At 41.9% G+C, this 24961-nt stretch overlaps 10 protein-coding genes and 1 non-coding gene across 13 annotated transcripts; 8 read left to right on the top strand and 3 right to left on the bottom strand.

Annotated features, from left to right (window-relative positions):
- Positions 1-62: 62 nt before the first annotated feature.
- On the top strand, positions 63-3984 carry LOC117587593 (uncharacterized protein YJR142W). Of its 3 annotated transcripts, none has more exons than XM_034278437.1 (4): positions 63-428; positions 2201-2334; positions 2400-3060; positions 3131-3984. In XM_034278437.1, the coding sequence occupies exons 1-4, from the start codon at positions 356-358 to the stop codon at positions 3304-3306; spliced, it is 1044 nt and encodes a 347-aa protein (XP_034134328.1). In that variant the 5' UTR covers positions 63-355; the 3' UTR covers positions 3307-3984. The 3 variants fall into 3 exon arrangements, with proteins under 3 accessions (XP_034134328.1, XP_034134327.1, XP_034134329.1); XM_034278436.1 differs by having other exon boundaries at positions 64-428; positions 3125-3984; XM_034278438.1 differs by lacking the exon at positions 63-428 and adding an exon at positions 888-912 and having other exon boundaries at positions 3125-3984.
- A 1148-nt stretch (positions 3985-5132) lies between these two features.
- LOC117587605 (60S ribosomal protein L21) lies at positions 5133-5930 on the top strand. The gene is made up of 2 exons (XM_034278456.1): positions 5133-5224; positions 5358-5930. The coding sequence occupies exon 2, from the start codon at positions 5376-5378 to the stop codon at positions 5853-5855; it is 480 nt and encodes a 159-aa protein (XP_034134347.1). The 5' UTR covers positions 5133-5224; positions 5358-5375; the 3' UTR covers positions 5856-5930.
- LOC117587590 (zinc finger protein 724-like) lies at positions 5920-7309 on the top strand. The gene is made up of 3 exons (XM_034278433.1): positions 5920-6145; positions 6211-6581; positions 6637-7309. Exons 1-3 carry the CDS (start codon positions 5945-5947, stop codon positions 7286-7288), a joined length of 1224 nt encoding a protein of 407 aa, XP_034134324.1. The 5' UTR covers positions 5920-5944; the 3' UTR covers positions 7289-7309.
- On the bottom strand, positions 7293-9925 carry LOC117587586 (RNA polymerase I-specific transcription initiation factor RRN3). The gene is made up of 6 exons (XM_034278426.1): positions 9265-9925; positions 8715-9196; positions 8160-8654; positions 7934-8103; positions 7623-7872; positions 7293-7568 (listed from the first exon to the last, which is right to left on the bottom strand). The coding sequence occupies exons 1-6, from the start codon at positions 9475-9477 to the stop codon at positions 7346-7348; spliced, it is 1833 nt and encodes a 610-aa protein (XP_034134317.1). The 5' UTR covers positions 9478-9925; the 3' UTR covers positions 7293-7345.
- A 427-nt stretch (positions 9926-10352) lies between these two features.
- On the top strand, positions 10353-11790 carry LOC117587599 (deoxynucleotidyltransferase terminal-interacting protein 2). Its single transcript, XM_034278449.1, has 2 exons — positions 10353-10919; positions 11393-11790. The coding sequence occupies exons 1-2, from the start codon at positions 10434-10436 to the stop codon at positions 11762-11764; spliced, it is 858 nt and encodes a 285-aa protein (XP_034134340.1). The 5' UTR covers positions 10353-10433; the 3' UTR covers positions 11765-11790.
- On the top strand, positions 11021-11324 carry LOC117588254. The gene has a single exon (XR_004574120.1). It is a non-coding gene; the product is annotated as a small nucleolar RNA U85 (small nucleolar RNA).
- Positions 11789-12815, bottom strand: LOC117587597 (iron-sulfur protein NUBPL). Its single transcript, XM_034278448.1, has 2 exons — positions 12601-12815; positions 11789-12536 (listed from the first exon to the last, which is right to left on the bottom strand). Exons 1-2 carry the CDS (start codon positions 12788-12790, stop codon positions 11830-11832), a joined length of 897 nt encoding a protein of 298 aa, XP_034134339.1. The 5' UTR covers positions 12791-12815; the 3' UTR covers positions 11789-11829.
- A 104-nt stretch (positions 12816-12919) lies between these two features.
- Positions 12920-15606, top strand: LOC117587580. Its single transcript, XM_034278414.1, has 2 exons — positions 12920-15153; positions 15211-15606. Exons 1-2 carry the CDS (start codon positions 13117-13119, stop codon positions 15331-15333), a joined length of 2160 nt encoding a protein of 719 aa, XP_034134305.1. The 5' UTR covers positions 12920-13116; the 3' UTR covers positions 15334-15606.
- A 659-nt stretch (positions 15607-16265) lies between these two features.
- LOC117587596 (60S ribosomal protein L5) lies at positions 16266-17810 on the top strand. Its single transcript, XM_034278447.1, has 4 exons — positions 16266-16366; positions 16528-16791; positions 16864-17301; positions 17535-17810. The coding sequence occupies exons 1-4, from the start codon at positions 16364-16366 to the stop codon at positions 17727-17729; spliced, it is 900 nt and encodes a 299-aa protein (XP_034134338.1). The 5' UTR covers positions 16266-16363; the 3' UTR covers positions 17730-17810.
- Positions 17811-17918: 108 nt separating this feature from the next.
- Positions 17919-22645, bottom strand: LOC117587575 (vacuolar protein sorting-associated protein 41 homolog). The gene is made up of 12 exons (XM_034278402.1): positions 22527-22645; positions 22342-22470; positions 22113-22283; positions 21944-22061; positions 21534-21887; positions 21146-21473; positions 19789-19860; positions 19190-19591; positions 18950-19136; positions 18653-18892; positions 18464-18590; positions 17919-18398 (listed from the first exon to the last, which is right to left on the bottom strand). Exons 1-12 carry the CDS (start codon positions 22551-22553, stop codon positions 18016-18018), a joined length of 2538 nt encoding a protein of 845 aa, XP_034134293.1. The 5' UTR covers positions 22554-22645; the 3' UTR covers positions 17919-18015.
- On the top strand, positions 19776-21155 carry LOC117587591 (beta-1,3-galactosyltransferase 6). The gene has a single exon (XM_034278434.1). The coding sequence runs from the start codon at positions 19987-19989 to the stop codon at positions 21124-21126; it is 1140 nt and encodes a 379-aa protein (XP_034134325.1). The 5' UTR covers positions 19776-19986; the 3' UTR covers positions 21127-21155.
- Positions 22646-24961: the final 2316 nt, after the last annotated feature.

The following is a 24961-nucleotide window of genomic DNA, read 5'->3' as shown; positions in this document are numbered from 1 at the left end:
TCGACGACACAGTCGTACCAATAGTATCGTATCGATAAGAAGAAATATCGACCATACCTCTGTCTGTTTTGTTTTCATTGTTCGCTGGGCTGTGTTCGTTGCTACGATTTTAGATGTGTTGTGTTGTCCTTAAGATAATGATTTATATTTCCTAATTAGAAATAGAACAAAGTAGTTATATGTAAAGTGTGTGTAAGTGCGTGAGTGTGCGTACGCGATCGCTGCGGGGCCTAGAAAGAGAAAAAACTGACCAACAAAACCTTTGTTTTGTGATTACTGGACGGGAGAGTCAGGAGGGGCGAAAAAGGTGCCGGCGTTTCTGGAGTGTATTTATTTTGCTTTGAACTCACGTCAAATGTCTTCAACCGAAGTCAGGCTGTCTCGTCTGCTGATCCTGGCGCAAAAGTTTAACAATTTCTATTTGACAGGTAAGAGATGCACTTAAGCTCATAATGCACAAAAACCGGGCGCTGAAATGTAGTAGATGAGTACATACATGCATACATATGTGCATGATGGATTTTGGTGAGCGATGCTTGTTGAAGAGAGGGGCGGCGGCCGCCAGTGTTAACTTCCACTGATTCAGAGGGAGGCGACATACACAGTACTGCTGTTTATCGATTAGTTTGTTTACTTGGCCCTGTGCTTGCGTATATGTGTCCCAGTGCGTTTTTTAATTTCGCAGTCTGCTGCCTGTTCGCAATCTGCACTATAATCACGAAATGGATTACACCAAATTGTTCAACAGCTACCTACATATTCGGTGCCCTATCAGCTTACATTCACTGTAAACTGTAATTAGTGCAGCCAAATGAATTCAGTAGAACGCCAATCGAGCCATAGCTCTTATGCAAGATCATTTTTATCAAGCGGAACACAAGAGCTAAATATACATTCTATAGATGTGCATATGTGTGTATATTTTTGCATATGTTTGTGCATAATACTGCCAGCCTAATTGGTTTCCTATAATTGGGAACCTTGGCTCTTCAGCGCTTGGGTATCATTGTCAAGCATATGTTTATGTTTCCTTGTTTGTTGCCACAAGATTTTTGCACGTCATCTTGGGCCGATCAAAGCTTCTGACATATGTACGCACACATACATACATTTTTACATATAATAAACAGGAGGGAGCATCGGCAGAGGGAACTCTGAGAACGCACACATTCTCAGCCAAGATTTTACATCCAGAACCACCTCTTGAACATTTGCCGACAACTGTTAACTGTAAATATACGCACATACATGTGTATATATGCATGTGTGGTGTGGTCGTCATTAAATTAAGTGGGAAGCAGTGACTCCTGATAAGCAGTGTTCCAAAACTAAACAGCCACTAAGCCCCAAATTGTTAACGTATTGTTTAGCTATTAGCAATTAGTAAGCTTTTCGCTTTACTCACACATATGTAGTAGTATCAGTAGATACCCGTTAAATTCAATCAGCTATCGAATTTTGTCGAGCCATTATCATTATACATATTTACATATGTATAAGTAAATATGTATGCATGTATGTGTGTCATAATTATTAGCAAGCAGTTGTTTCCCAGAAAGCTGCCCACTGAAGCTTTTGTGCTGAACCTGTGACTCGGTTGGGTTGAGCGAATATCAGTGGTGGCGTTCTTGCAATCAATTCAGATTAATCTAAAGTAAATCTAAATAATTTGCGGAAACGACCTTTGATATTTTGTTTTTAAACTTTTCCAAAAAGTGGTCTTGCTTTAACACAAATCAGTATCTGAAATCGTCATTTTTACATCCAGGCAACAGCTGTAAGCTGGATCGCATTCCTCAGTAAAATCTGCATCCAATCAGAATTTGTAATTAACGGTACTTTTATTTTTTGAGAGCCCTGAGAGCAATAGAAGACTTTTATCTAAACAATGCTTTATGGTTTTAGTAGTAAAACAAAGAATTAGTAACATACAAATCTCTCTTACTTCAATTCATTTTAATATACTATTCTATGAATGCTTTTATGGGGATAAGAGATTTTGTTTGGCACATCAGACAAAAGACCATCAATCACGTGCACACTACTAAATAACACGAGTACTATTCTGAGTAGACGGCACCACATTTATTTATTCATTATTTTCGTTATAATTTCTTCCGGCTTGAGCTGCGACTTGGAAATAAATTTAGCGGCATACGTAAGCAAGTTCAATAAACGACATAATCTTCACAACCAACAGGCTTTCACAAGGGCGACATACGCCCGTTCCTGGTTGAGGGTCAACAAGTTGGTCTCATCAAATCGGATGTGCTGAAGCAGCTCGTTAAGTATCCTGAAGTGTTCTGCATACGTGACTGTGAGCAGACGAAACAGGTATGTATTTTGTGGTTATCCAATGTCCTTAGCCTAATACAAACCTTTTATTTCATTCACCCAAGGGACTGGTGGAGCTGAACCCGGCATTCCGTGACTATAATGAGCGCACAGAGCAGGTGGAGAAAGTATTGCGTAATTTGCGCAGCGAGGGATTGTTCCCGGCTCTGCAGGGATGGCGGGATGAGTACTTTGAGGTGAAGTCCGAGCACAGGCCTTTGCTGAAAATGGAAAGGGCTGCAACGCCCCTGTTCGGAGTGCGAAAATATGGCGTCGATATCAACGGCTATGTGAGGCATCCGACGCAAGGCTTGTGCATTTGGCTACAGCAGCGTTCCAATACCAAAGAAACGTGGCCAGGCAAGTGGGATAATATGGTGGGAGGCGGCCTGTCTGTGGGCTTTGGTATTAAGGAGACGGCTATTAAGGAAGCAGCTGAGGAGGCATCCATTCCAAGTGATCTTGTCAAGAACCTAGTGTCAGCCGGATGTGTCTCTTTCTTTTTTGAAAGTCGACAAGGGCTCTTCCCCAACACCGAGTACGTGTTCGACTTGGAGCTGCCTCTTGACTTTGTTCCCCACAACGCCGATGGCGAGGTCCAGGCCTTTGAGCTGCTGCCAGCCAAGGAATGTGTGGAGCGAGTGTTTACTCCGGACTTTAAGACAACATCTGCGCCGGTGGTGATCGACTTCTTAATACGGCACGGACATATTACAGCCGATGACGGTGAGAACAAAACTGAGATTGTTACCAAAAGACAGATAATAGTTATGATTCCGAATTCTTTCAGTGGTAGACTTTACGCAAATTGTGGAGCTCTTGCATGTGCCCTTACAGTCCCTTTACATATATAAGACGCGCCTCGAGCAGCTACAGAAGCAGCATCAGCAGCTGCCCAACGATGACGGGAACTGTAACTCTGGCAGTTCGACGATTAAGCCCCTGGAGAATGGCCACAAGAAGGCAGCCTAATCTTCATGGGCCTAAGTAGTGCATTCTGCAATACAAGTACATACATATATGAACGAATGTATGAGAGAGACTGCTTACATAAGCACTACCATAGTGGGATTTTTAAAGTCCCAACAGCCAACAGTCAAACGTAATGTATGCATGTATTACCCAAACCAAAATAACTAAACTAATCGACACATGTATAAACTACTAATCTAAATTTAATGTAATCTACTGTAATGGCAAGAGCACTTAAAGTTAAAACCTATTTTTTATGTTAAACGTCAAAGAATGTGCTGTTTCTATTGGTAAACGCAAGCATATACACATATTATTTACAATATTTATTATATATACATATATATAACCTAATCTCCCATGTATTTGACAAACGACAATGACATGACATCTATTAAGTAATAGTTTTTGTGCTCTGATATTCCATTTATCCATGTGACGACACATTCTTAAAGTTTTTGTGAACAATACGGACAAGTTAATACATAGGAATATACCTAAATAACATTTATGTATATGCGATAGTTAAAATATAAAAATTGTATAACGATATTAAATTACATTTACTATTATATGTGTGTACCAAAGTGCTCAAACGTAAAAACCCCAAGTAATTTTAATTTTCTGTTGAATTTGTATAAACATTTTTCTCCTAATAAAAGGATAAAACATAATAACGATGTTTAATTATTTCCCAAGTTTTCCAAACATTGTCATATAAAATAATTCTGCGCCAAATTAATCGAATCGATAAGACAGTAATAAGAAAGACAGTGCAGCCCTATGGGAACGTCAAATTCAACTACGTGGCAACTCTATGCAAAGAGCCGTCTCGAAGCGTCCATTAGCTGCTCGGAACCTTGTTTTTTAAACAATTCAGTTAAAGGAAGTCATAAAAACTCGACAATCCTGTGGATAATTAATTCATCAATCGGATAAAACTATAGTTTTAGCGCTGCGAGTCCTAGCCAGCTGGTAATATCAAATAGAACATCAAAATCGAGGAAAATATTTTAAGATTCACTGCTTCTCACGTTTTAAAGGTAGGGTTGACCATTATTTAAAAAATATCATATCGGTGATATATTTTGCTTGAAAAAAATATCAAAGTAATATAAAATATATCACTGCAAAAAAAAGCGATATATTTGATATAAAAATTTAATTCCGTGCGCATCGGAAATGAATAGCTACCATAAAGAAAACAGAAACCATATATATGTTTTTAACATCTTTAGTCCTTATTCCACTGTTCTGTGTTTTTAATTTGACTTATTCAACTATTCTTAGCTTTACATACATAATTCTTTTGATTAAGTATTTATGGTTTTTGGTTCAAAACACCCACAGACTTTTTCACAGTACAAAAATCATCCAGATCATATTTCTCTCTCGCACCCCTCACACCTCACAAAAAACCCCACTGCTGCATAAATTGCACTTTCCTATTGTTCTAGAAAACTCTGAGCAAAAATTCTTTTGCGAAGGTGGTAATTGGGACCAAAGCACTAACCATACAGTCAACGCACTAACACACACTCTGTGTGTTAGAAAAAAACACAGTTTAGTGAGCTAAACGAATAGGGACGTGTGGAACATATCAATATTATATATTCTTTATGGTGTCGGAAACATTTCCTTTTGTGCGTTACATACATCCACTTTTGTGCACAAATACAATATACCCTATATATTTATTTAGATCCTGTGGTTAGTTACCGAACTTGAAATATCAAAAAATATCGCAAAAACGTATCAATATATTGATACTTTGGGAAAAAAATCCCGATAAAAAATATTTTTATTTTAAAAATAAATCGATATATTGATATTTTGATATATATTTGACAACCCTAGCAGGCAGCCATCTTTCTTTCTTTTCCACTTCACGACCGCGTGGACGTTTGATACGTAAAAGGTTAGTGGATTTTGTGCCCAAAATACATAGAATTATGTATTTATATGCAACGCAAAGAGTGCACAACTTTGCGCTGGAGTGCTATGCGTGTGAATGATATGTGAAACTTTTTTAACAGTGTTGTTTTTTGCAGGGAACTACACGCTACAAAATGACCAACTCAAAGGGCTATCGTCGCGGAACCCGAGACATGTTCTCTCGCCCCTTCCGCAAGCATGGTGTGATTCCTCTGTCCACATATATGCGCGTGTTCAAGATTGGAGACATTGTCGACATCAAGGGACACGGTGCTGTGCAGAAGGGTCTGCCTTACAAAGCCTACCACGGCAAGACCGGCCGTATCTTCAATGTAACGCAACATGCCGTTGGTGTCATTGTAAACAAACGTGTGCGCGGCAAGATCCTAGCCAAGCGCGTTAATGTGCGCATCGAGCACATTCACCACTCAAAGTGCCGTGAAGATTTCCTGCGTCGCGTGAAGGAGAATGAGCGTCTGCTCAAGGATGCCAAGGAGAAGGGAAAGTGGGTTACCCTGAAGCGTCAGCCTGAGCAGCCAAAGAAGGCGCATTTCGTCAAGAAACTGGAGGAGCCCATCGCCCTGGCACCAATTCCATACGAATTCATTGCATAAGCTCAGAAAAAAACGAATTGTTTTTGCTATTTGTGTAGATCCGTTAATTGAGTGCAAAAAATAATTGATTTTCTATACAACTGTAAACAATGCATTTTCTGGTTGGGAAACAAATTTACGAAGGGGCATCACTCTTCGATAAACAGCTGCTATCGATTGGTTACTTCTTATCGAGCTGCATTTTAGGAACAATGAACTCTAATACGTGTGAAACTTGTGGAAAGCAATTCGGAAAACCTACCTTCTTGCGCCGGCACCAAGTTGTGCATACCAAAGAGAAGTCATACGCTGTGAGTGGATATGCATTTGTACAATTTACATTGTGCATGTTGGCCTCTTCTCTTGTCTCTTTTAGTGCGACGCCTGCTCGCTCTGCTTTTCCCAGCAGAGTTCGCTACAGCGTCACAAAAGCATAAAGCATGCAAAACGCGAAGCAAATGAAGATACTGACCTGGTCGCACATCAAGCCTTGAGTGCTCTTCTCGACTTGCAGAGTGGAATGAAATCTTTAGCTAAAACACAAAACATACCTGTGCAATGTGGCAACCTGCAAACCACTATGGAAGAGCAGCCACAGTGCAGCATTGTAGAAATTCTGGATAAATTGGATCCTACAGGGCAGGTAACAGCCTTAACCGTTCAAAGAATACAACGAACCCCGAATAGATGCTATTATGTCTGCGAGTTTTGCGCCAAAGAATTTTTCAAGTCCTACGATTTAATCAGGTAAGAGCTTGAACTTGCTGCAGTGGAACTCTAACAGTAAATATACAGTTCGCAGACATCGACGCTCGCACACCAAGGAAAAGCCATATCCATGTCCCTCATGCCTAAAACGTTTCTCCACAAAAGCCAAGTTAAATGAGCATCGAAAGCGAATGCATGGTAAATCGAGTAATTGCCAATTGAATAAGAAACAGCAGAAAAGTACTTCCAGTAGGAGCTACAAATGCGTTTACTGTAATAAAATCTATAAAGGAAAGTTCAACTGCCGCCGTCATATGTTGACGCATTTAAGCCGCTCTTCAAAGCCAGACAGCCCGCCCTGTGGGAAAAAGACTTCACTGAGGAACTGCCTTGAGTGTGGAAAAACCTTAAGGAGTACACACGATTTATCCAGACATTTACTAACACACACCAATATAAAATCCCACCAGTGCCACCACTGCCAGAAGTCCTTTAAACTTAAATCGACGCTCGCCAGGCACTTGGCAACACATCTCAGCTCTGCTCAGCGACTTTCGGTTAGCTGCCAAGTTTGTGGCAAGTTGTATGGCTCCAAGTCAGCTCTACAGATTCACCTGCGTCTTCACACCGGCGAGCGCCCGTTCAAGTGCGAGATCTGTCAGCAAACATTTCGAACTTCGGGCCACAGGATCGAACACATGCGAGCCGAGCGACATCGCGCAATCCCTCCATCATCACTCATATAATAAATACCAATTGCAAAAGTATATTTCAACTTTATCAATACTATGTGCATCACAACATTATGTATTAAAGCCCGGCGAAGTTCCGTAATGGAAGTGCTTGTCGAACTCCTGGCTCTTTGAAAGTTCATTCAACTTCTGACGTTTGTCTGCCAGTATAAAGTCATCTTCCTCAACCATTTCAGAGTCGCCACGCTTGCGGCGAAAGGTTTCTGTCGCGGCACACTCGTCCATATCATGCGCCTTATAGACTAGATAATTGGGCTCAATATATTTGTTCGATCTGCAAACAAAAAATGTAAGAGCGTGTGAAGAATGGGCATTGATTGGTACTCACAATTTCAGCAAATAAGGGTCAAAGGGGAAAAATGTTTCTAGCGTCTCCTCAGGCATAGCCTTGTCATGGCCATAAACGGTGGCCAGCTTACGTCTAGCGTTACGCTCCAAAACTGTGTGGCAATAGGCCAGCTGATGGGTGCGCGTCACTCCAGCAAATGCAGTGGCCACTGCTGGTAGACAGTAACGCAAAGGATTCAAGTGGCACATGGCAATGCGGGAGAGGGGAATCAGTTGCAGGTAGTGCAAATCTATAATACAAAATAAAGAAAGTTAAGTCAATTGTACATGGAAGATTATTTAAAGCCTTACCCTTTGTCAAGTCTTTAGCCCGAAAGGCAATCAAATAAAATATAGCCTGGCAGACGGAAAAGAAAACCATGTTGGCCTTTAACGAGCCATTTTGGCTGCTGTACTGGTCTGAATCTCCTATGTAGCTATTCGCCCAGTTGCTCAGCTCGTTGAGATACATTTTAATTGTGCTACAAAGATAGAATATTAATCATCTGGGATCCAAAAGTTGTACTCGATTTCTTACCTGAGTGGCACAAATCTAGCGCGAGCTAAATAGCTGGCCATGTAGCCAACAGCAGCGTGTCGTATAATGGCTGAGACGTTTGGATTCTGCACTTTTAACCAGAGCGAGCTTAGAAAATCTTCAGAATATGAAGGGCGTATGCTGCACGCTTGAAATATGACAAATTGCACATGATGGGTATTGTGACTGGGCAGTAAAACCTCATTAAAGATGTATAACAGCGTCTTGAAGAAGCGACTGGCAGCCCAACGTTCCTCCTCGCTGAATTCGGGCTGAATTCTAGTTTTACCATCTATAAACTTGAAAAGTATAGACAGACATGTGTCCAGTGTGTGTCCAATGGGATGCAGAACCGAATCTTCCGACTGCTTGACCACAGTGTCAGCGGTTACATCCTCAATGGTAAAGATGCCATCTTCGTCCATTTTGTCTGCTTCCTCCTCCTCTGTCTCGACGATCTCATCCCTTGGAGCATTCACATCCAATATTAGAAGTCTGCAGAATCGGAATAAGGGATACTCATAAATGAAAAATTTGCACAAGTTAATTACTTACTTCTGCAAGACCAGCTGCAAAACGAGCTCCTCAAACATTGGTTTATACTCTATTAACCAGAGAACATTGTAAAGATAGCCAGCTGTAACATGCGCTGGTTTCTTGAAGTAAGGAAATTTACTAGATATTGCCTCAATAACCACATCAAATGCCATGGGCACAGCGGTCAAAATACGGTTGAGGATGTCATGAACTGTTTTCAGCTCAGTGCGCGTTTCTTCCCCTGGACATCCATTGACCCAGTCGGCAGCTTGCAGATCACCTGGAATCCAGTTGACAATACATTTTGATATACCCATGGGTATATATGTATTGTGGGCCACCATAATATCAACGCTGAATTCTGTGTAAGCGGCAACGACTTCGGGCGAGCGCTTTCGCCAGTTAAACGAAAGCAAAGCCTCAACAATGTTGGCAAAATCTGTAGTCAAGCTGTGCACAATTTTCCTGCCATCCGTCATGATCTGTAAGACTTCTTCATCCTGTTTACGATGGGTGCTCATTTTAGTATAGTCTGATTCGTCTGATTAAATCCAAAACCAATACTTACGTCAAGATCCGCTTCTAACAGATAGAAAGAGAATTCTTTGACCAGGTGAAAATTTCCGCCTTGAGCCGCACGCACCGATTCCAAAAGTCCCTTCTCCTTGGGAATGGCGAATCTCACCTTGTTGATTGCCGCTACCTTAGCTCGCTCGCGGTCAGCACTTGTAAACGACTTTAAAATGGAAGTCTTTCCAGTTTTACTTGTGTAGGCAGACATTTTAATGACAGTTCTATTTAGTAATAGTGCGCAATTGATGTGACCCGAAAGGAACACTTCAATACAATGCTTGACAGTTCAGCTATCTACGTTTTATGAGTTAAGCAGCCTCTAACACACTTTCTTAGAGTTTTAGTATAATATATTATCATTATAAGTGAAGTTTCCACTCAATATTTATGTGGAAAGCATCCACAAAGTATTTACTGTGCGAGTCTAGACCTCAGCTGAAATCAAAACACGTTGTATTTCAACATTGATGGCGTTCACATTCCACGATTTTTATATTCGTTTTGAAGTTACCACCTAGCCAGTTTACTCAGCACTAATCCTATAATTTTATCCGAAGAATTAATCAATTTTCTACAAGACCGGCTTGTTTAAATGTTTCCTTGTCACGGGATTGTTTGTAAATTAAGGTTTAACCAAAAAAAAATCAGCAAAAATGTTCTTTAAATATAATTTCTGCATCAGTGTGTTAGCACGACGAGGTAAATCCAAACGTTTGAAACCTTTAAAAAAATATTAGAAAATGCTAGAAAATACTCAAAATACCATAGAAGTATATTAAAATACCATGTGTGTGACCTACCCTACCCGGTCAACACGTGAAATGGGGAGCCAGTGTGACCGCGGTAACACCGGACCGACGGAGACACTTTATTTTAATTTTTAAATCTATATTTGAAGCCTCCAAAAACAGGAATGTCACTTTTTCGAGTACAAACTGTCTGCTAGAGGCAGTACGCTGTGCAGTACTCAATTAAAAAAAGATAATTAAAAAAGCAAAAGCAGCCGATGGTATTTACTGGTATATGCATATAAAATACTATTAGTAGAGGTTCCAGCTGCTTGTGCTCGGACTTGGTATTTTCAGTAGAAAAAAAAAACAAAACGTACGCCATGTGTTTGCGCCTTTTTTGATAGAAAACCAAAAAACAGAAACAAAAAGGGAAATGGACTCCATATTTTTAGTAGACAAAACTGGCAACCAGGAGCTGCAGAGCAAGCGAGGCACAAATGTTCTGTACACAAAGGGTAGAGACAGGTTCTTGCTATCGGGTGACGAGTCTGGGAGCAGTGACGAGGAGCGAAGCGAAGGCGAAACGCAACTTTTTGGGCTCAACTTTAACAGCAAAGATATTAGCGATGCTGTTAATTCTTCGTTGGCTGGGACAAAGCCAGCTCCATCAAAAGTGGCACTACAACTGGATGAGATGACTGAGAAATTAGAAGCCGCTGTGGATAGTTCAATCCAAAACAAAAAAGGCCACCGGAAGCGGTTCACAGAGTTGGACTGCAGCTGTGAACCGGACTTGATCATTCGAACGGAAAATGTGGAAAAGGATATGCTAAACTCGCGACGAGTTTTGGATCCAGGTCTGGCGCAGCGCACTGCTCTGCCATGTGTCGGCAAGAGAAAGCAAACCATTCTGAACAGAGTAAGTGATTGAACATAGGAAGAACGTTTATTGGCAACTCAAATGATGAAATTTTCGACATCGGAAGTTATGCGTAAACGCGTAGCAAGTGCTCGGTTCCCGCTGCTTGAGGCAGCTGCTGTGACGAGACTCAAACTCACAGACCTTAGCTATTCAAGTTTCATCCGTTGTAATCTTAGCTCCTACGTTGGAGCATGTTGTAGGGGCTGTAAGGCCAACGGGACATCAACAGCCATGGAGCTAGACTGTTGTCTGCCGTCAAGTTCAAGGCAGATAATTTAGAGTTGGGCTAATATTTCTTTCCATTTAATGAAACGCTAAACAGCTATTGTCGAACCACACACAGCAGCTGCTAAGGCTGAAGCCGTTAGCCACATTGACGACGTCTTTAGTAATCTGATAGATCAGTAGTTCGAGCATGTAGTACGTATAGTGAGTGTGATTTATATTAAAATAAACTCCCTTCTTTTTAGGCGGAGCGTGCAAAAACTAAAGGCAGCGGTTGGTTTGATCTGCCAGCCACAGAAGTCACCGAGGAAATGCGAAATGAACTAAAAATCATTCAGATGCGATCGGTTCTGAATCCTAAACAATTCTACAAGAAGAACGACTTGAAGGTTCTACCCAAATACTTCCAAATCGGAACCGTTCAACATTCGGCATTAGATCACTACAAGGAAAAGAACACAAGGAAAGCAAAGAAATCCTTGGTTGATCAACTTCTGGAGGACGAGGCCTTCCAGAAGTTCAACAAACGGAAATATAATGAGGTAATCCAGCGCACAGACAAATACGCTCATCGAAAGGCAATGAAAAAAATGAAGAAACTAAAGAAAAATAAATAAATCTATTGTACAACTTTGGCCTTCAATGGTTTTGTTTTGTTAATTTTATAAACTAGTTAATCATATCATTTCGAGTCTTGTTGTGAAAACTTCTTCCGCTCCCCTATGGCTTGTAGAGTGTGTTCAGCCAGTTGAGTAAAGAGTGTGGAATATTCGGTGTTTGGGTACTTAATAACTACAGGCACACCTTCCTCCCCGCACTCTGCAATGTGTGCGTTCAGTGGCAAGGATATAATCGTGTCAGGAAGCGACTGCGAGCTGGGAGATTTTTTGAAAAATTCTATGCGATGATTGCAGCTGTCGCAAATGGAGTACCTCATGTTCTCCACCAGACCAAAGATGGGAACATTTAACTTTTCAAACATTTTCGCACCTCTCAGCGTAACCTCTACAGCTGCGGCGTGCGGGGTGGACACCAAAATAACACCTGTAATGGGCGAATGCTGGGTTAGCGAGAGATGAACATCTCCCGTACCGGGAGGAGTGTCTATGACCAAAACATCCAACGGACCCCATTCGGCTCCCTTCAGCAGGCGCTGTACGGCTGACATAACCAGGGGGCCGCGCCAAATAATTGCTCCATCAGATGGTGTAAGCATGCCCATTGACAAGCACTTTACGTTGTAATTTTGGGGCGGAATCATTAGATTCTGGCTATTCACATGGGGCTCGCTGTGCACGTTCATTAAAAGTGGAATGCTCGGACCAAAAATATCACCGTCCAACAGACCCACACGCTTTCCCAGCTTGGCCAGGCTGCAGGCAAAGTTAGCTGCAATGCAAAAGAAATCAAAATGGTTACGCCACATCTATCAATTGTAATTATACTCTCATACCTGCCACGGTACTCTTGCCAACTCCCCCTTTTCCAGACGCTACCACTATAATATCTTCGACACCAATCAGTTTCTCCCTTTTGGGCAGACCGCGCGCCATCATCGCCGTCTGGTGGTCGGTCAGTTTCGTTGCAAAGCGTCGCTGAGAGGCGCGCATTAGTGGACGCAATGCCAATAAATTGCTGTTCATTGTTTATATTATTAAAGATATGTTATTAAATTTAAAAAAAACAGTAATCGCCAGCTAAATGCCAGCTGGTTGTGTCGGATCAGATGTTTCAGTGGCTGCCAGGGCTGGAAAGCTACAGAGCTGTGATAACTTACTAAACAAACAAAAACACCTTGAAATAATTGCAAATAGTAAATAAATTTGAACTAAATCTGTATATTGCCTTCAGTTCAGACTTGAATACATTGTGCATTTGAGCAGATTGTGTTACAGGGTTAAAGTGCAAACAATACAGAAACATCTGCGGCAAGATCTGTGCAACGCAAATCCAAACTTAAAACTACGAGATGGAACAGAATGAAGAAACTTTGTGCCAAAACGACGAGGAGCAGTGGTCAATTGAGGACGATACGCTTTTCCAGCCATGTGGATTGATCAGTGTCAGTGCGGCGCCTTCCTGCAAATCTGTGTTTATTACCTGGAACGAATTGTATTTGCTCAATTTTCGTTTCAAGAAACAGAAAGGATCAAACAAGCTGAAAATGAGCAGAGTGCGAATTCCCTTGCCCAGGGGAAGAGGAAATCATCTGCGCAGCATACATTCTCTGAAATATAATACAATATTGCTAATGTCGGATGGACAAATATATTGCTTTGGCTCGATCAAAGCCTTGCACACTGTGAGCTGGCTGAGTGGAGTCAGGTGCTTCGCCCCAACAGATCAGGGCTTTAGCGTGATACGTGAGAGAGAGCAGCGACTGCTGCTGGAGACCTATCTGGATCTTCCTGGCTTGGAAAAGGGCGAAAGTACTCTGCAGCACACCTTCGATATAACCTACGATGAACAGAATATATTCCAGTGTGACTGGATAAGCGAAAAGTACACCTTGACTACACTGAAAGTCTCCGATGAGGCGGAACATTTCATGCAGCGTCTGTTTGGAGCCAACGTGGTCAGGCAGCAGTTTGTGCATATTTTCAGCATTGCTGGACACATGTTCGCTTTGGCTTCCAATGCAGAAGCAGAAGATTCGGAGCAAGCCTACCACATTGAACTCCTTTGTGTCTATGCCTGCCCCATTCACTTTGTACGCCTCCTGCCTCGCCAGAATCTCTGTTTGGTCATTCTGAGCAGCGGCAGCGTGGACATATGGCACGTGTCTAAGCTGTTGGGCATTAAGCAGCGGCTAATGCATCACACGGGCTCGGAATGGTTGGACTATGACTTCGATGCCAGCAGTGAGAACGGGGACCTATACTACACTAACGGAGAGCAGCTGGTGCGGCTGAGAGTTAAATACAACGCACAGCTGGACGAGTGTCTGGTTCAGAGCTCGGCCAAGTCTGTTCCCGGCATACAGGCCTGCACTTGGGTGAGCCACAGCGAGCAGTTGGTTTGCCTGAGTGACAACAACATGTTCTACCGCATTGCCTTTGGTGTTGACAGCGAGGAAGCACATAAGAAGACTTCATTGCTTAGTGACTTTACGCCAGCAGCAATACAGCGCGTGCGTCAAAACACCCAGCAGTTGGATAAATATGAAAGGCAACCAGTCCTGCTGCAGTTGGCCATACAAAGAGAGTATCAAAAGCAGCAACTAGTGGCGGTGGGGAGCAATAACAAATTGATTGCTGGGAGCTGCAAGGCGTCGCTAAAGTTTCATCGCCAGATACCTTTCAGTGGAGACGCTGTTATGCTCCTGCAACCAGCTCAGGAAATGGATCTTCACAGTAATTGCATATATGCCATTTTCAAATTGAGTCTTGATAGCTGTGAACACCTTATGCACAGCACCCACTGGCAACTATTGCTGACCATTGATGACCATCAAACCCGTGTTCATGTACTGCCAGAACTTCTTTTAAATAGAAGCTGCAATTTGGTGGTTCCATTGAGGAAACGAAGAAACGAACGTCTGCCTGAGTTAACTCTTAAATTGGTTGCTTTTATTGAATTGCATGGTCATCTAAGCGCTGTGCTGATTCCCATTCTTGTAGAAGAAAATTCGTACACCTACAGCGCCCTTTTTGAAGGAAGTGTGACGGCCGTAGACCTGCGCTCAGATAATGATCTACCGATGTACAATAAAAAGACTGGTCCAACGATTTGTCACAAGTTTCGACTACCCAACAATTTGACACTGCCCCAAGTGGCTAACCTGTTCAATGCTGCTGGTAACTTGAAGGAGAATCTAATGGAAATATTTTTCACAGACATCAAGCTTCGAATACAAGGGAACAAAGATGATGGAGAGGAAGAGAGTTTACCTCTATCACTTCAATGTGAAGATCCCTCTGCCATTTTCTATTTCAAGCATCATATTCTCTTAAATGTGGAACCCTTGAATGCTAGTAGAGATTCTACAATATTAAATCAAGTTATGGTAATGTTAAACATTTCATTTATTTATTTACCCCCACTAATAATGAACATTCCACAGAAATTTCAATGCGAGACTGAGCGTTTATATGGCACCCAACGAGCAGATGGGTCGGACTGTGGAACTAACATTCAATTGCGATTAGAATCGCAATATTCTGCCATTAGAAAAACAATATTTTAATTATTTTAAGTGAGCATGTTTAAATATACATCTTTCTATCTGTCCCAAAAGCGGTGGTGTAAAGATCCACTGTTTTAGCCTAGAAAGGTGGTAAGAGTCTGTCAGAGTCCATTTCAGAAAAGCAATAGAATTGCTTTATCGCTTTTGTTGTGCGCGCCATTTTTCAAATGTTTCAATTTTATCAGTTAATTCGAAAGACCGGTGGGTGCGGCACTACTATTTCATTGAACATTCCATTCTTCCAGAAGGGAGATTTTAATGAAAAATTCAAATACAGATTTGTAAAATATAAGGTCATAAGGTATACAAACCAATTAAAATTAGTATTTACAGTACATCAAATTGATTCTTCAAACGGATTAAATTATTGTATCAGTGTTAAAAGTGTTTGCAAGCTGGTTATATTAAATAGAACATCAAAATCGAGGAAAATATTTTAAGATTCACTTCTTTGCACGTTTTAAAGGAAGGGTTGACTAATATTTAAAAAATATCATATCGGTGATATATTTTGCTTGAAAAAAATATCAAAATAATATAAAATATATCACTGCAAAAATATCGATATATTTGATGTATAACTTAAATTCCGTGCGCATCGGTAATAAATAACTACCATAAAGAAAACAGAAACCTTATATATGTTTTTAACATATTTAATCCTTATTCCACTTTTCTGTGTTTTTAATTTGACTTATTCAACTATTCTTCGCTCTACATGCATAACTCTTTTGAGTAGGTGTTTATGTTCTCTCGCTCTTTTAGTCAACAATTTTACAACACAATTTAAATTCTTTATGGGGTCGGAAACATTTCCGAACATACATCCACTTTTGTGCACAAATACAATATACCCTATATATTTATTTAGATCCTGTGGTTAGTTACCGAACTTAAAATATCGCAAAACCATATCGATATATTGATATTTTGATATATACTTGACAACCCTATCGGCTTCTTCCTTTCTTTTTTCACCCTACGTGGAAACATCGTGTAGCGGTGTTAAATTTTCATTAAAAAGTGAAAAATGGTGAGCCTTTGCTGGATTATAACAAAACCAATGCCCGAATCGTTTTGTGTTCTATCTAAAAACATTGCAACATTTGGAAAACGCTGGAAGATGTCACGAGAATCGTCGGATTGATTTTCGGAACGAGACTAACTTGAGTGTTGTGTTTTCGTCAATTTCAGGGTTTCGTTAAGGTAGTCAAGAACAAGCAGTACTTCAAGCGCTACCAGGTTAAATTCCGTAGGCGTCGTGAGGGTAAAACCGATTACTATGCCAGGAAGCGCTTGACGTTCCAGGATAAGAACAAGTACAACACGCCCAAGTACCGTTTGATTGTGCGTCTCTCCAACAAGGATGTCACTGTCCAGATCGCATATGCTCGTATTGAGGGTGATCGCGTCGTGTGTGCCGCTTACTCGCACGAGCTGCCCAAGTATGGCGTTAAGGTAAGTGGAGTCGCTATATTCGATTCAATTTAAACTTGGCGGAAATACTTATGTCTAATATTATTATTATAGGTCGGTTTGACCAACTATGCTGCTGCATACTGCACTGGTCTGCTGGTTGCACGTCGTGTGCTGAACAAGTTGGGCCTGGACTCTCTGTATGCCGGCTGCACTGAAGTAACCGGAGAGGAGTTCAACGTGGAGCCAGTCGACGATGGACCAGGTGCTTTCCGTTGCTTCTTGGATGTTGGCTTGGCGCGCACCACAACCGGTGCTCGTGTGTTCGGTGCCATGAAGGGTGCTGTTGATGGTGGACTTAACATTCCACACTCCGTGAAGCGTTTCCCCGGCTACTCTGCAGAGACCAAGAGCTTCAATGCTGATGTGCACCGCGCTCACATCTTTGGTCAGCATGTTGCCGACTACATGCGAACTCTGGAGGAGGAAGACGAGGAGAGCTTCAAGCGCCAGTTCAGCCGTTACATCAAACTGGGCATCCGTGCTGATGATGTAAGTAAAATGGAGACCCATATACTAGCTGGACGTCCATTTTCAAAATTACTGCTGCGTTCTGTCACCCACAACGCTGGCCGTGCCAAAAGTGGACCACATTAAAGCCTAGTCACCTCTGTTCGAAGTTAAATCCCCTCAATGGATCCAACTTCCTGTTATGGGTTGCACATTCCGTTCCCACAGAATGATTTTTGATTTTGCTTTTCTAATTATGTGAATTTTTCTTACAGCTTGAAGATATCTACAAAAAAGCCCACCAGGCCATTCGTAACGATCCTACCCACAAGGTCACCGCCAAGAAGACTGCTGGCGTTACGAAGAAGAGGTGGAATGCTAAGAAACTCACAAACGAGCAGCGCAAGACCAAGATTGCCGCCCACAAGGCCGCCTATGTGGCCAAGCTTCAGTCCGAGACTGAGGCCTAGGCGTGCTTGTCTTTTGTTGCAGTTCGTATTGGTGTGAAAAAGAAATAAAAATTGTAATGAGAAACAATTTCTATTATAGAAAATGACAGAATTTGGTTTTTATCTATTTGGGGTTCGATGCTTGTTGGTACAATGGTTTCCATTCTATGCTTAAGCAGAATCGGCGTCAAATTCAATATTTATTTTAAATACATTAAAAAGAGAAGGCAATAAATAAACATTCACGCAAATTGTATAGCTAGCAGTTATAAAAGGCGTCCTGAAGCGAAGGGTCTAAGCATCCGTTCTACTCCTCGCTTGGGTCACTGTTGCCCGTATCACACTCGCCGCATTGAACGCTGGCTGTACCGCCGGGAATACACAGCTCGTGGTAGATATGACCACATTTGAATGCCACTAGGCAGTTGCGGTTCGCCGTGCTTTTCATCAGAACTTGCCGATGGCATTGAGGACAGTGGTGTTCGTCCGATACATGCTGGGCTCGTCGCCGCATGGCAACCACTTCCGAATGGCTGTCAAAATAGTCATCCAATTGAATTTCATGGGCTGTGCAGAGAACCTCCTGTTGGGTGTTGTAGTGCCAGAGCATTTTAACCACCGATTCCCGCAGATTTGGTATGGTCTGTCCCAGTTTTATTTTACTAACTACTATCTCGGGATTCACATAGTCTAAAAGAGAAGGAGACAAGAGATTACATTTCGAGTAGAAAAGTATTTGTCATTGATTAACGCACCCACAATGCCGTCCAAGACTTTCGTTACAATTTCGGGCTGCTTGGTGGACTCATCAATGAGCACATTCCACAAATCATTGTCGTTGTGCTCCTTGCAAAATTCAATTGCCATTTCAATATCACTCATCTGAAAAAGAAAATCCTTCATTAAACTTTCCATTTAAACTTGTTTAGTTGATATTCTCGTACACTGTGTATGATAATGTTAAGGGCTTCTACAGCTTCTACTCCGCCCATGCAGCCCAGCAAATAAACCATTTCCGGATAGAAGCCTTCCCGCTTGCAAATGGCCAAAGCATCCTGTATGACATACTCCTTGGAACGTCGCAAGAAGGGTAATAGCTTCGACCGATCGTATTTGGCATACAACTCAACTAACTTCCGTTGGAATACATTGCTGCTGTCAATCTTCTGAAGGTCATCCAAAAACTAAAAAGGAAATGGGTGAATTCTGTTGGTTTATATATTCATAAATGGAGTTCCTACCCAGTATAGATACTCATGATTCTGTTCTAGCTGCTGCACGACAACTTCAGGCTTAATTTTTTGTTTGTCCAGTAGTATTTTGAAGGCTCGCTCGCGATCCAGGTGAATGAGTGGAATGATTAATTTCGAAATTACGCTGTAGAGCTCATAGCGACGTATTAGTTCGAAAACATCCTTGTTCTGTAATCTAAGCAACATAACTTTCTATTAGGATTTCCTTAAGTAAATTCAATTACTTACTTTAAATACATTCGCAGTGCACTCTCGTAGTCCCCTTGATACGAGTAGAGCAGCGCCAGCGATTCTAGCAATTCGTTTGCATTCTGTTTGCGAAAATTGTCATGTATGGCATTTATTACCGCCAATCCATCGTAGAGCTGCGGTGGCCATTCCTTGATCAGGTTCAGAAAACCCTTGACATCGAACTTTAGAAACTCGTACAAAACCATTTCATACACATGGGGATCCAACTTGCAGTCCTCAGATGTCGGCAAATAAGCACTAACAGCACGCAATTGTTGGCATTTGACAAATTTGAAGACTTCCTCCTCCCAAAGAGCCTTATTGTTGCCCAGCATACGCAGGCAGAGTTTGGCAGCATCTTCGTATTGTTTGAGCGTCAGCAAATGGTTGATGTACAACCTGTGAAATTAATTATTGATAAGAATAAATAAGAACCTTTAATTTATAAAAGAGAGATTTTTTCGATATCGAAAGTCTCAATACGATAGTTTCCGATACTTAATGTTCAAATACGAGTTTCATCGATAACATTACTGTTATTGATATTTTGTTAGGATAAATAATAAATGAAATATTTATAAATTATTAACACTCACCTGGCAACTGAAAGAACCGGCAAGCTCCCTGCGCCATGTGCTGATATCAGGTCGATTGCCTCTTCGAATTTACTGTGAAAAAAAGTAAATAGAACCAGCGCATAGAACCGGTGTTATGTGAGAACAATTCGCAATTATGTGCAGCATATGTACTGTCTTTGCAGGATTTGATAGAACGTTGAGTGTCCAAGTACAAAAATGCGGCGCTTGAACAACCTGGTGACCCTTTTCACTGCCATTACTGCCTTCTTTTTTGGTAGTTTCATTACAAGAATACTGAGTTCAGTGGACAAATGCCCGTCCCACCGGGGTGGAGTGCCTAAATTGGAGCCGCATCCGGATCTCTTTCTCATGGTGCTAGTGCTGAGCAGCCCCCGCAATGTGGAGCAACGGAATGGCATTCGAGATACCTGGCTTCGATTGGGGCAGCCCCTCCAGCAGCCATACTATCCCGAAGAACTCATCTACCTGCCTACCTATGGTCCCAATGGGCACCTGCAAATGGAATTGGTTACTCAGCAGGCAGACCGCTTAAAGAAATATATAAACTGGCAAGAAACGAGCAAGAGTTCAGAAAAAACTCGGCGGAATATCAAGGTAAAACATCTCTTCGCGATTGGCACTGAGCAGATACCCAGCGGCCTGAAGTCCGAGTTGATGAGTGAGCAAGTGCAGCACAATGATCTGCTACTGCTCCCACGGCTCGCAGACACATACGGCAATCTGACAGAGAAATTGCTGCAGGCTCTGGATGCTTTAACGCATCATTTCAATTTCTCCTATCTGATCAAAGTGGACGACGATACCTACGTCAAGTTGGACCATTTGCTCAATGAGCTGATTTCCTACGATCGTAAGATGCTGCGCAAGACACCTGAATACGGGCACGAGCCCCTGCCGCAGCTCTATTGGGGCTACTTCAATGGTCGTGCAGTGGTCAAGGGTAAAGGCCCCTGGAAGGAGTCTAATTATTATCTCAGCAAAAACTATTTGCCCTACGCTCTAGGCGGTGGATATGTGCTATCCCGAAAGCTCTGCGAGCATGTCGTTAATAATTCCCATGTGCTCTCCACGTACGTCTCGGAAGATGTATCGATTGGTACCTGGCTGGCTCCACTGCGGCACGTTTATCGCTGGCATGATCCTCGCTTTGATACGTCCTACAGAGCGCGCAAGTGTCAAACGTATCACTTGCTCCTGCACAAGCGGACCGAGGAAATGATGAGAGCCATCTACCATGGGCAACCTTGTAGCGGAATTGGACCAAGTGCCCTAAAGGAGTACTACTACGATTGGACGCGAACCTCTGAGAAATGCTGCGATAGCATAGTTGTCTAGTGAAAATAAATCAGTTTACCTGTGCTTAATCAGCCACTCCACACGATCGTCCGTTTCTATAAGACTGGCAACCACAATATCCTTGGGAGCGACAATAAAATAACGATTCTCTTCAATTATGCAGCCCAGGCTGTAGTCGTTCACGGTGTACTCCTCGAAGCCGCGCAGCGTCAGACTGTCTGTGCAGATCTCCTCGCTGCTGTTCATTTTGTACTCAATGACGCACAGCACGGGTCGAAGTGCTTTGTAGTTTGCGCTGCGCTCCTTACGATAGCCGAGCACCACCAACTGGCTGGACGCCAGCGGGGCCAGTCCACAAATGTAGAAAGTAGTTTGAAATGTCGAGACTGCAATGCAATAAAATATTATTAGATACGATTAAAGCGACTCATGTTCACTTTACCTACCAGGATCCACAACATAGCCCGGCAAATTGCTGGATGCAGCTTCAATTCCATTCCGCTTGCGTATCACACAAATCCTGATGGTGTCCACCCAGCCAATGAGCAATGTGTGCTCATTGGACCAGCGCAGGTGGCAGCGAAAGTTCTCGAGACGCGCCTGCTGAGGAACTTCCCATTTCATCAATCCCAAGGAGCATCTTTCACTTAAGTCATAGACACGAACGCCCAAGTGGCTTGCCCAGGCCACAAAGTTTCCCTGCCAGCAAATGGACAAGACGCTGCCTTCGACTGCACACAACTCGGTGGGTTTGAGCTTCTTCAGAATATTGCGCTCATAGAGTGTGAGTTTGTCTTCGCCTAAAACGAGCTCGAGTTAGAATAGATCTTAGATCCACAAAATGGGCTGAACTTACCCACTATGAACCGCCTGACGCGGGACTTTGGATCCGGATCTAAGGCCACAACTTTAATGGATTTTCCAAAACTGAGATTTTGATTGTTCTCGCAACTGAAGAGCCCCGTGATGTTGACCTGCAAGAGAACGTCTGTCACATCCACCCACCATATAACGAAGTGACTCACTTTGCCATCGTCGGAGCATGTGGCAACATACTCGCCCTTTGGGTCGACATCCACCTGGTTCACTGCTACTTTGTGCGTGTGCTGCTCGCTGTTGCTCAGATGGGAATCAACCGAGTTGCCTTGGTGATCCAGCAAGTAGACGCGCCCTCGGAATGTGCCAAATATAAGAAACTGCAATCTCTTTAGTACGAAAGACCCGTGCAACTTGGGGAATGCGAATTTAGCCAACCTTGGAATGGACAGCAGTGCATGTGACGACGTCTGCGTTGAGTATATTCTTGAGATCGTTGGCTATCCGCTGGTACTTAAATTTTGGCTCCACTTCTTCATCCTCTTCGGTGCTCTCCGTTCCAGAGTCCTAGACAGCAGAAGATCATGTCTCAGTGCACCCCCAATCTCTATTTCAAAACTTACGCTATTGACTGGCAGCTTTTCTGCCATTTTTAACCATCAGTTTTATTTATTTCAAGGATAAATAATTGTTCTTATCAAAATTTCATTTTTTTTGTTTTTGTTTGTCTGCCTTGCAGTTAGGGTTGTCAAATATATATCAATATATCGATATTTTTTTTTTCCCGAAATATCAATATATTGCTATGTTTTTGCGATATTTTTTTATTTTTCATGTTCGGTAACTAACCACAGGATCTAAATAAATATATAGGGTATATAGTATTTGTGCACAAAAGTGGATGTACATAACGCACAGAAGGAAATGTTTCCGACCCCATAAAGAATATATAATATTGTTGTTAGTAGTATTGATCAGTATGAATAGCAAAGGCGATCTGGCCATGTCTGTGTATCCGTCTGGCTCAGAGACTATAAGAGCTAGAGCCACCGAGTTTTGCTCCAAGATTGATGTGATTTCACACTGATAAAAGTGTATGTATGAAGCGTCTCACTCTTCCCTATTCGTTTAGGTCGCAAAACTGGGGTTTTCCCTAATTTACACGGACACCGCATGCGTGTGTTGACTAACCATACAGTCAGTGATTTGGTCCCAATTACCACCTCCACAAAATAATTTTTGCTCAGAGTTTTCTTGAATAATAGGAAAGTGCAATTTATGCAGCAGTGGTGGTTTTTATACCCGGTACTCGAAGAGTAAATAGGGTATATTGTAATTGTGGGGAATAACGGTTGTATGTAACGCACAGAAGGAAACGTTTCCGACCCCATAAAGTATATATATTCTTGATCAGCATCAATAGACGGGGCGATAGAGCCATGTCTGTCTGTCCGTCTCTCCGTCTTGTTTGTCGGCTAGTTCTCAGAGACTATAAGAGCTAGAGCCACCAAATTTTGCATCCAGACTGCTATTTGCTCATACTGAAACCAGTGTATTTCAAATGAGCCACGCCCCTTCCGCCTCCGCAAAAGGGCGAAATCCTCCCAACCCTACAGTTTTGAAGATAAAAGAAAACTAAAAACGCCATTCCGTAGGAAATATCTATCAGATCACCAAATTGGGATCCGATCGGATCATTCTTTTAGCCACAATGGAGAAATTAATTTCCAGTGGCTAAACCCACCCTGTTCCGCAGCTTTTGTTGTTCTTTTTACATTCTCTCATTCACACTCTGCTTCTGCTTCACTCGGCCCCTGCCTCTGCCCTCCCCCTGCCGATGTCTGTGCCGACTTTTAACCCACCCCGTCCCTCAGCTTTTATTTTTATTTTGTTTGTTGTGTGCGGACGGTGAATGAAAAGTGTTCTAGATGTAGATGACAGATGAAGAAAATATTTAAAATTTGACAAAACACCGCTAAGGTGCAGAGTGCCCTGTATAAAAGTTGTGACGCGTAAAAAGCGTCTCACACGTCCCTTCTCGTTGTGAGGTGTGCGAGATAGGAATATTATCTGGAGGATATTCGTACTGTGAAAAAGTCTGTGGGTGTTTTAAACCAAAAACCATAAACACCTCTCAAAAGAATTATGTATGTAGAGCGAATAATAGTTGAATAAGTCAAATTAAAAACACAGAAAAGTGGAATAAGGATTAAATATGTTAACCATAAGGTTTCTGTTTTCTTTATGGTAGTTATTACCGATGCGCACGGAATTTAATTTATACATCAAATATATTTTTGCAGTGATATATTTTATATTATTTTGATATTTTTTTCAAGCAAAATATATCACCGATATGATATTTTTTAAATAATTGTCAACCCTACCTTTAAAACCTGCAAAACAGTGAATCTTAAAATAATTTAATCGATTTTGATGTTCTATTTGATTTTACCAGCTTGCAAAGACTTTTAACACAGAAACAACAATTTAATCCGTTTGAAGAATCATTTTGACGAATTTCATATGCTAATTATTTTTGGGTTGTATAGGTATACCTGACCGTATGACCTTATATTTTACAATTCAAACATTCAAATCACCTCTTGTGGGAGCAAGGAAGCTTTTTATACAGTATGTAAGTGATATCATAAAAATGTTTGAAAAACTGCGCGCGCAACCAAAGAGATAAGAAATTATATTATTTTGTTGAAATGGAGAGGGAATGGGAACTTAGGTAAATATTAGAATGAGCTTGGAATGGTTTGGGGTGCAGTTCTTCTATCTTTACAACATAATTGGAGCTAAACTTCGATATATCCGCCCGATATTGGAGTATTGTTCTTGTGTGTGGAGTCCTCAATACAAGGAGCAACACATTCTTGTTGACACCTTCGCTTTTGGGGCAGATAGATTATACAGTTCCCTTCAGACCAGGGCTCGGCATGGCCTTATCTATTGTCTATTCAAGTGGCGCTGCCGCCTCACGTACACGCGTATTATAGTGATTCGTACCATTACCAATATAGTGAATCTTCCATTTTGTTAATTGTATGCG

This window comes from Drosophila guanche, unplaced genomic scaffold (genome assembly GCF_900245975.1).
Source record: "Drosophila guanche unplaced genomic scaffold, DGUA_6, whole genome shotgun sequence".
NCBI lineage: Eukaryota > Metazoa > Arthropoda > Insecta > Diptera > Drosophilidae > Drosophila > Drosophila guanche.
This window is presented reverse-complemented; position numbering and strand designations above follow the sequence as displayed.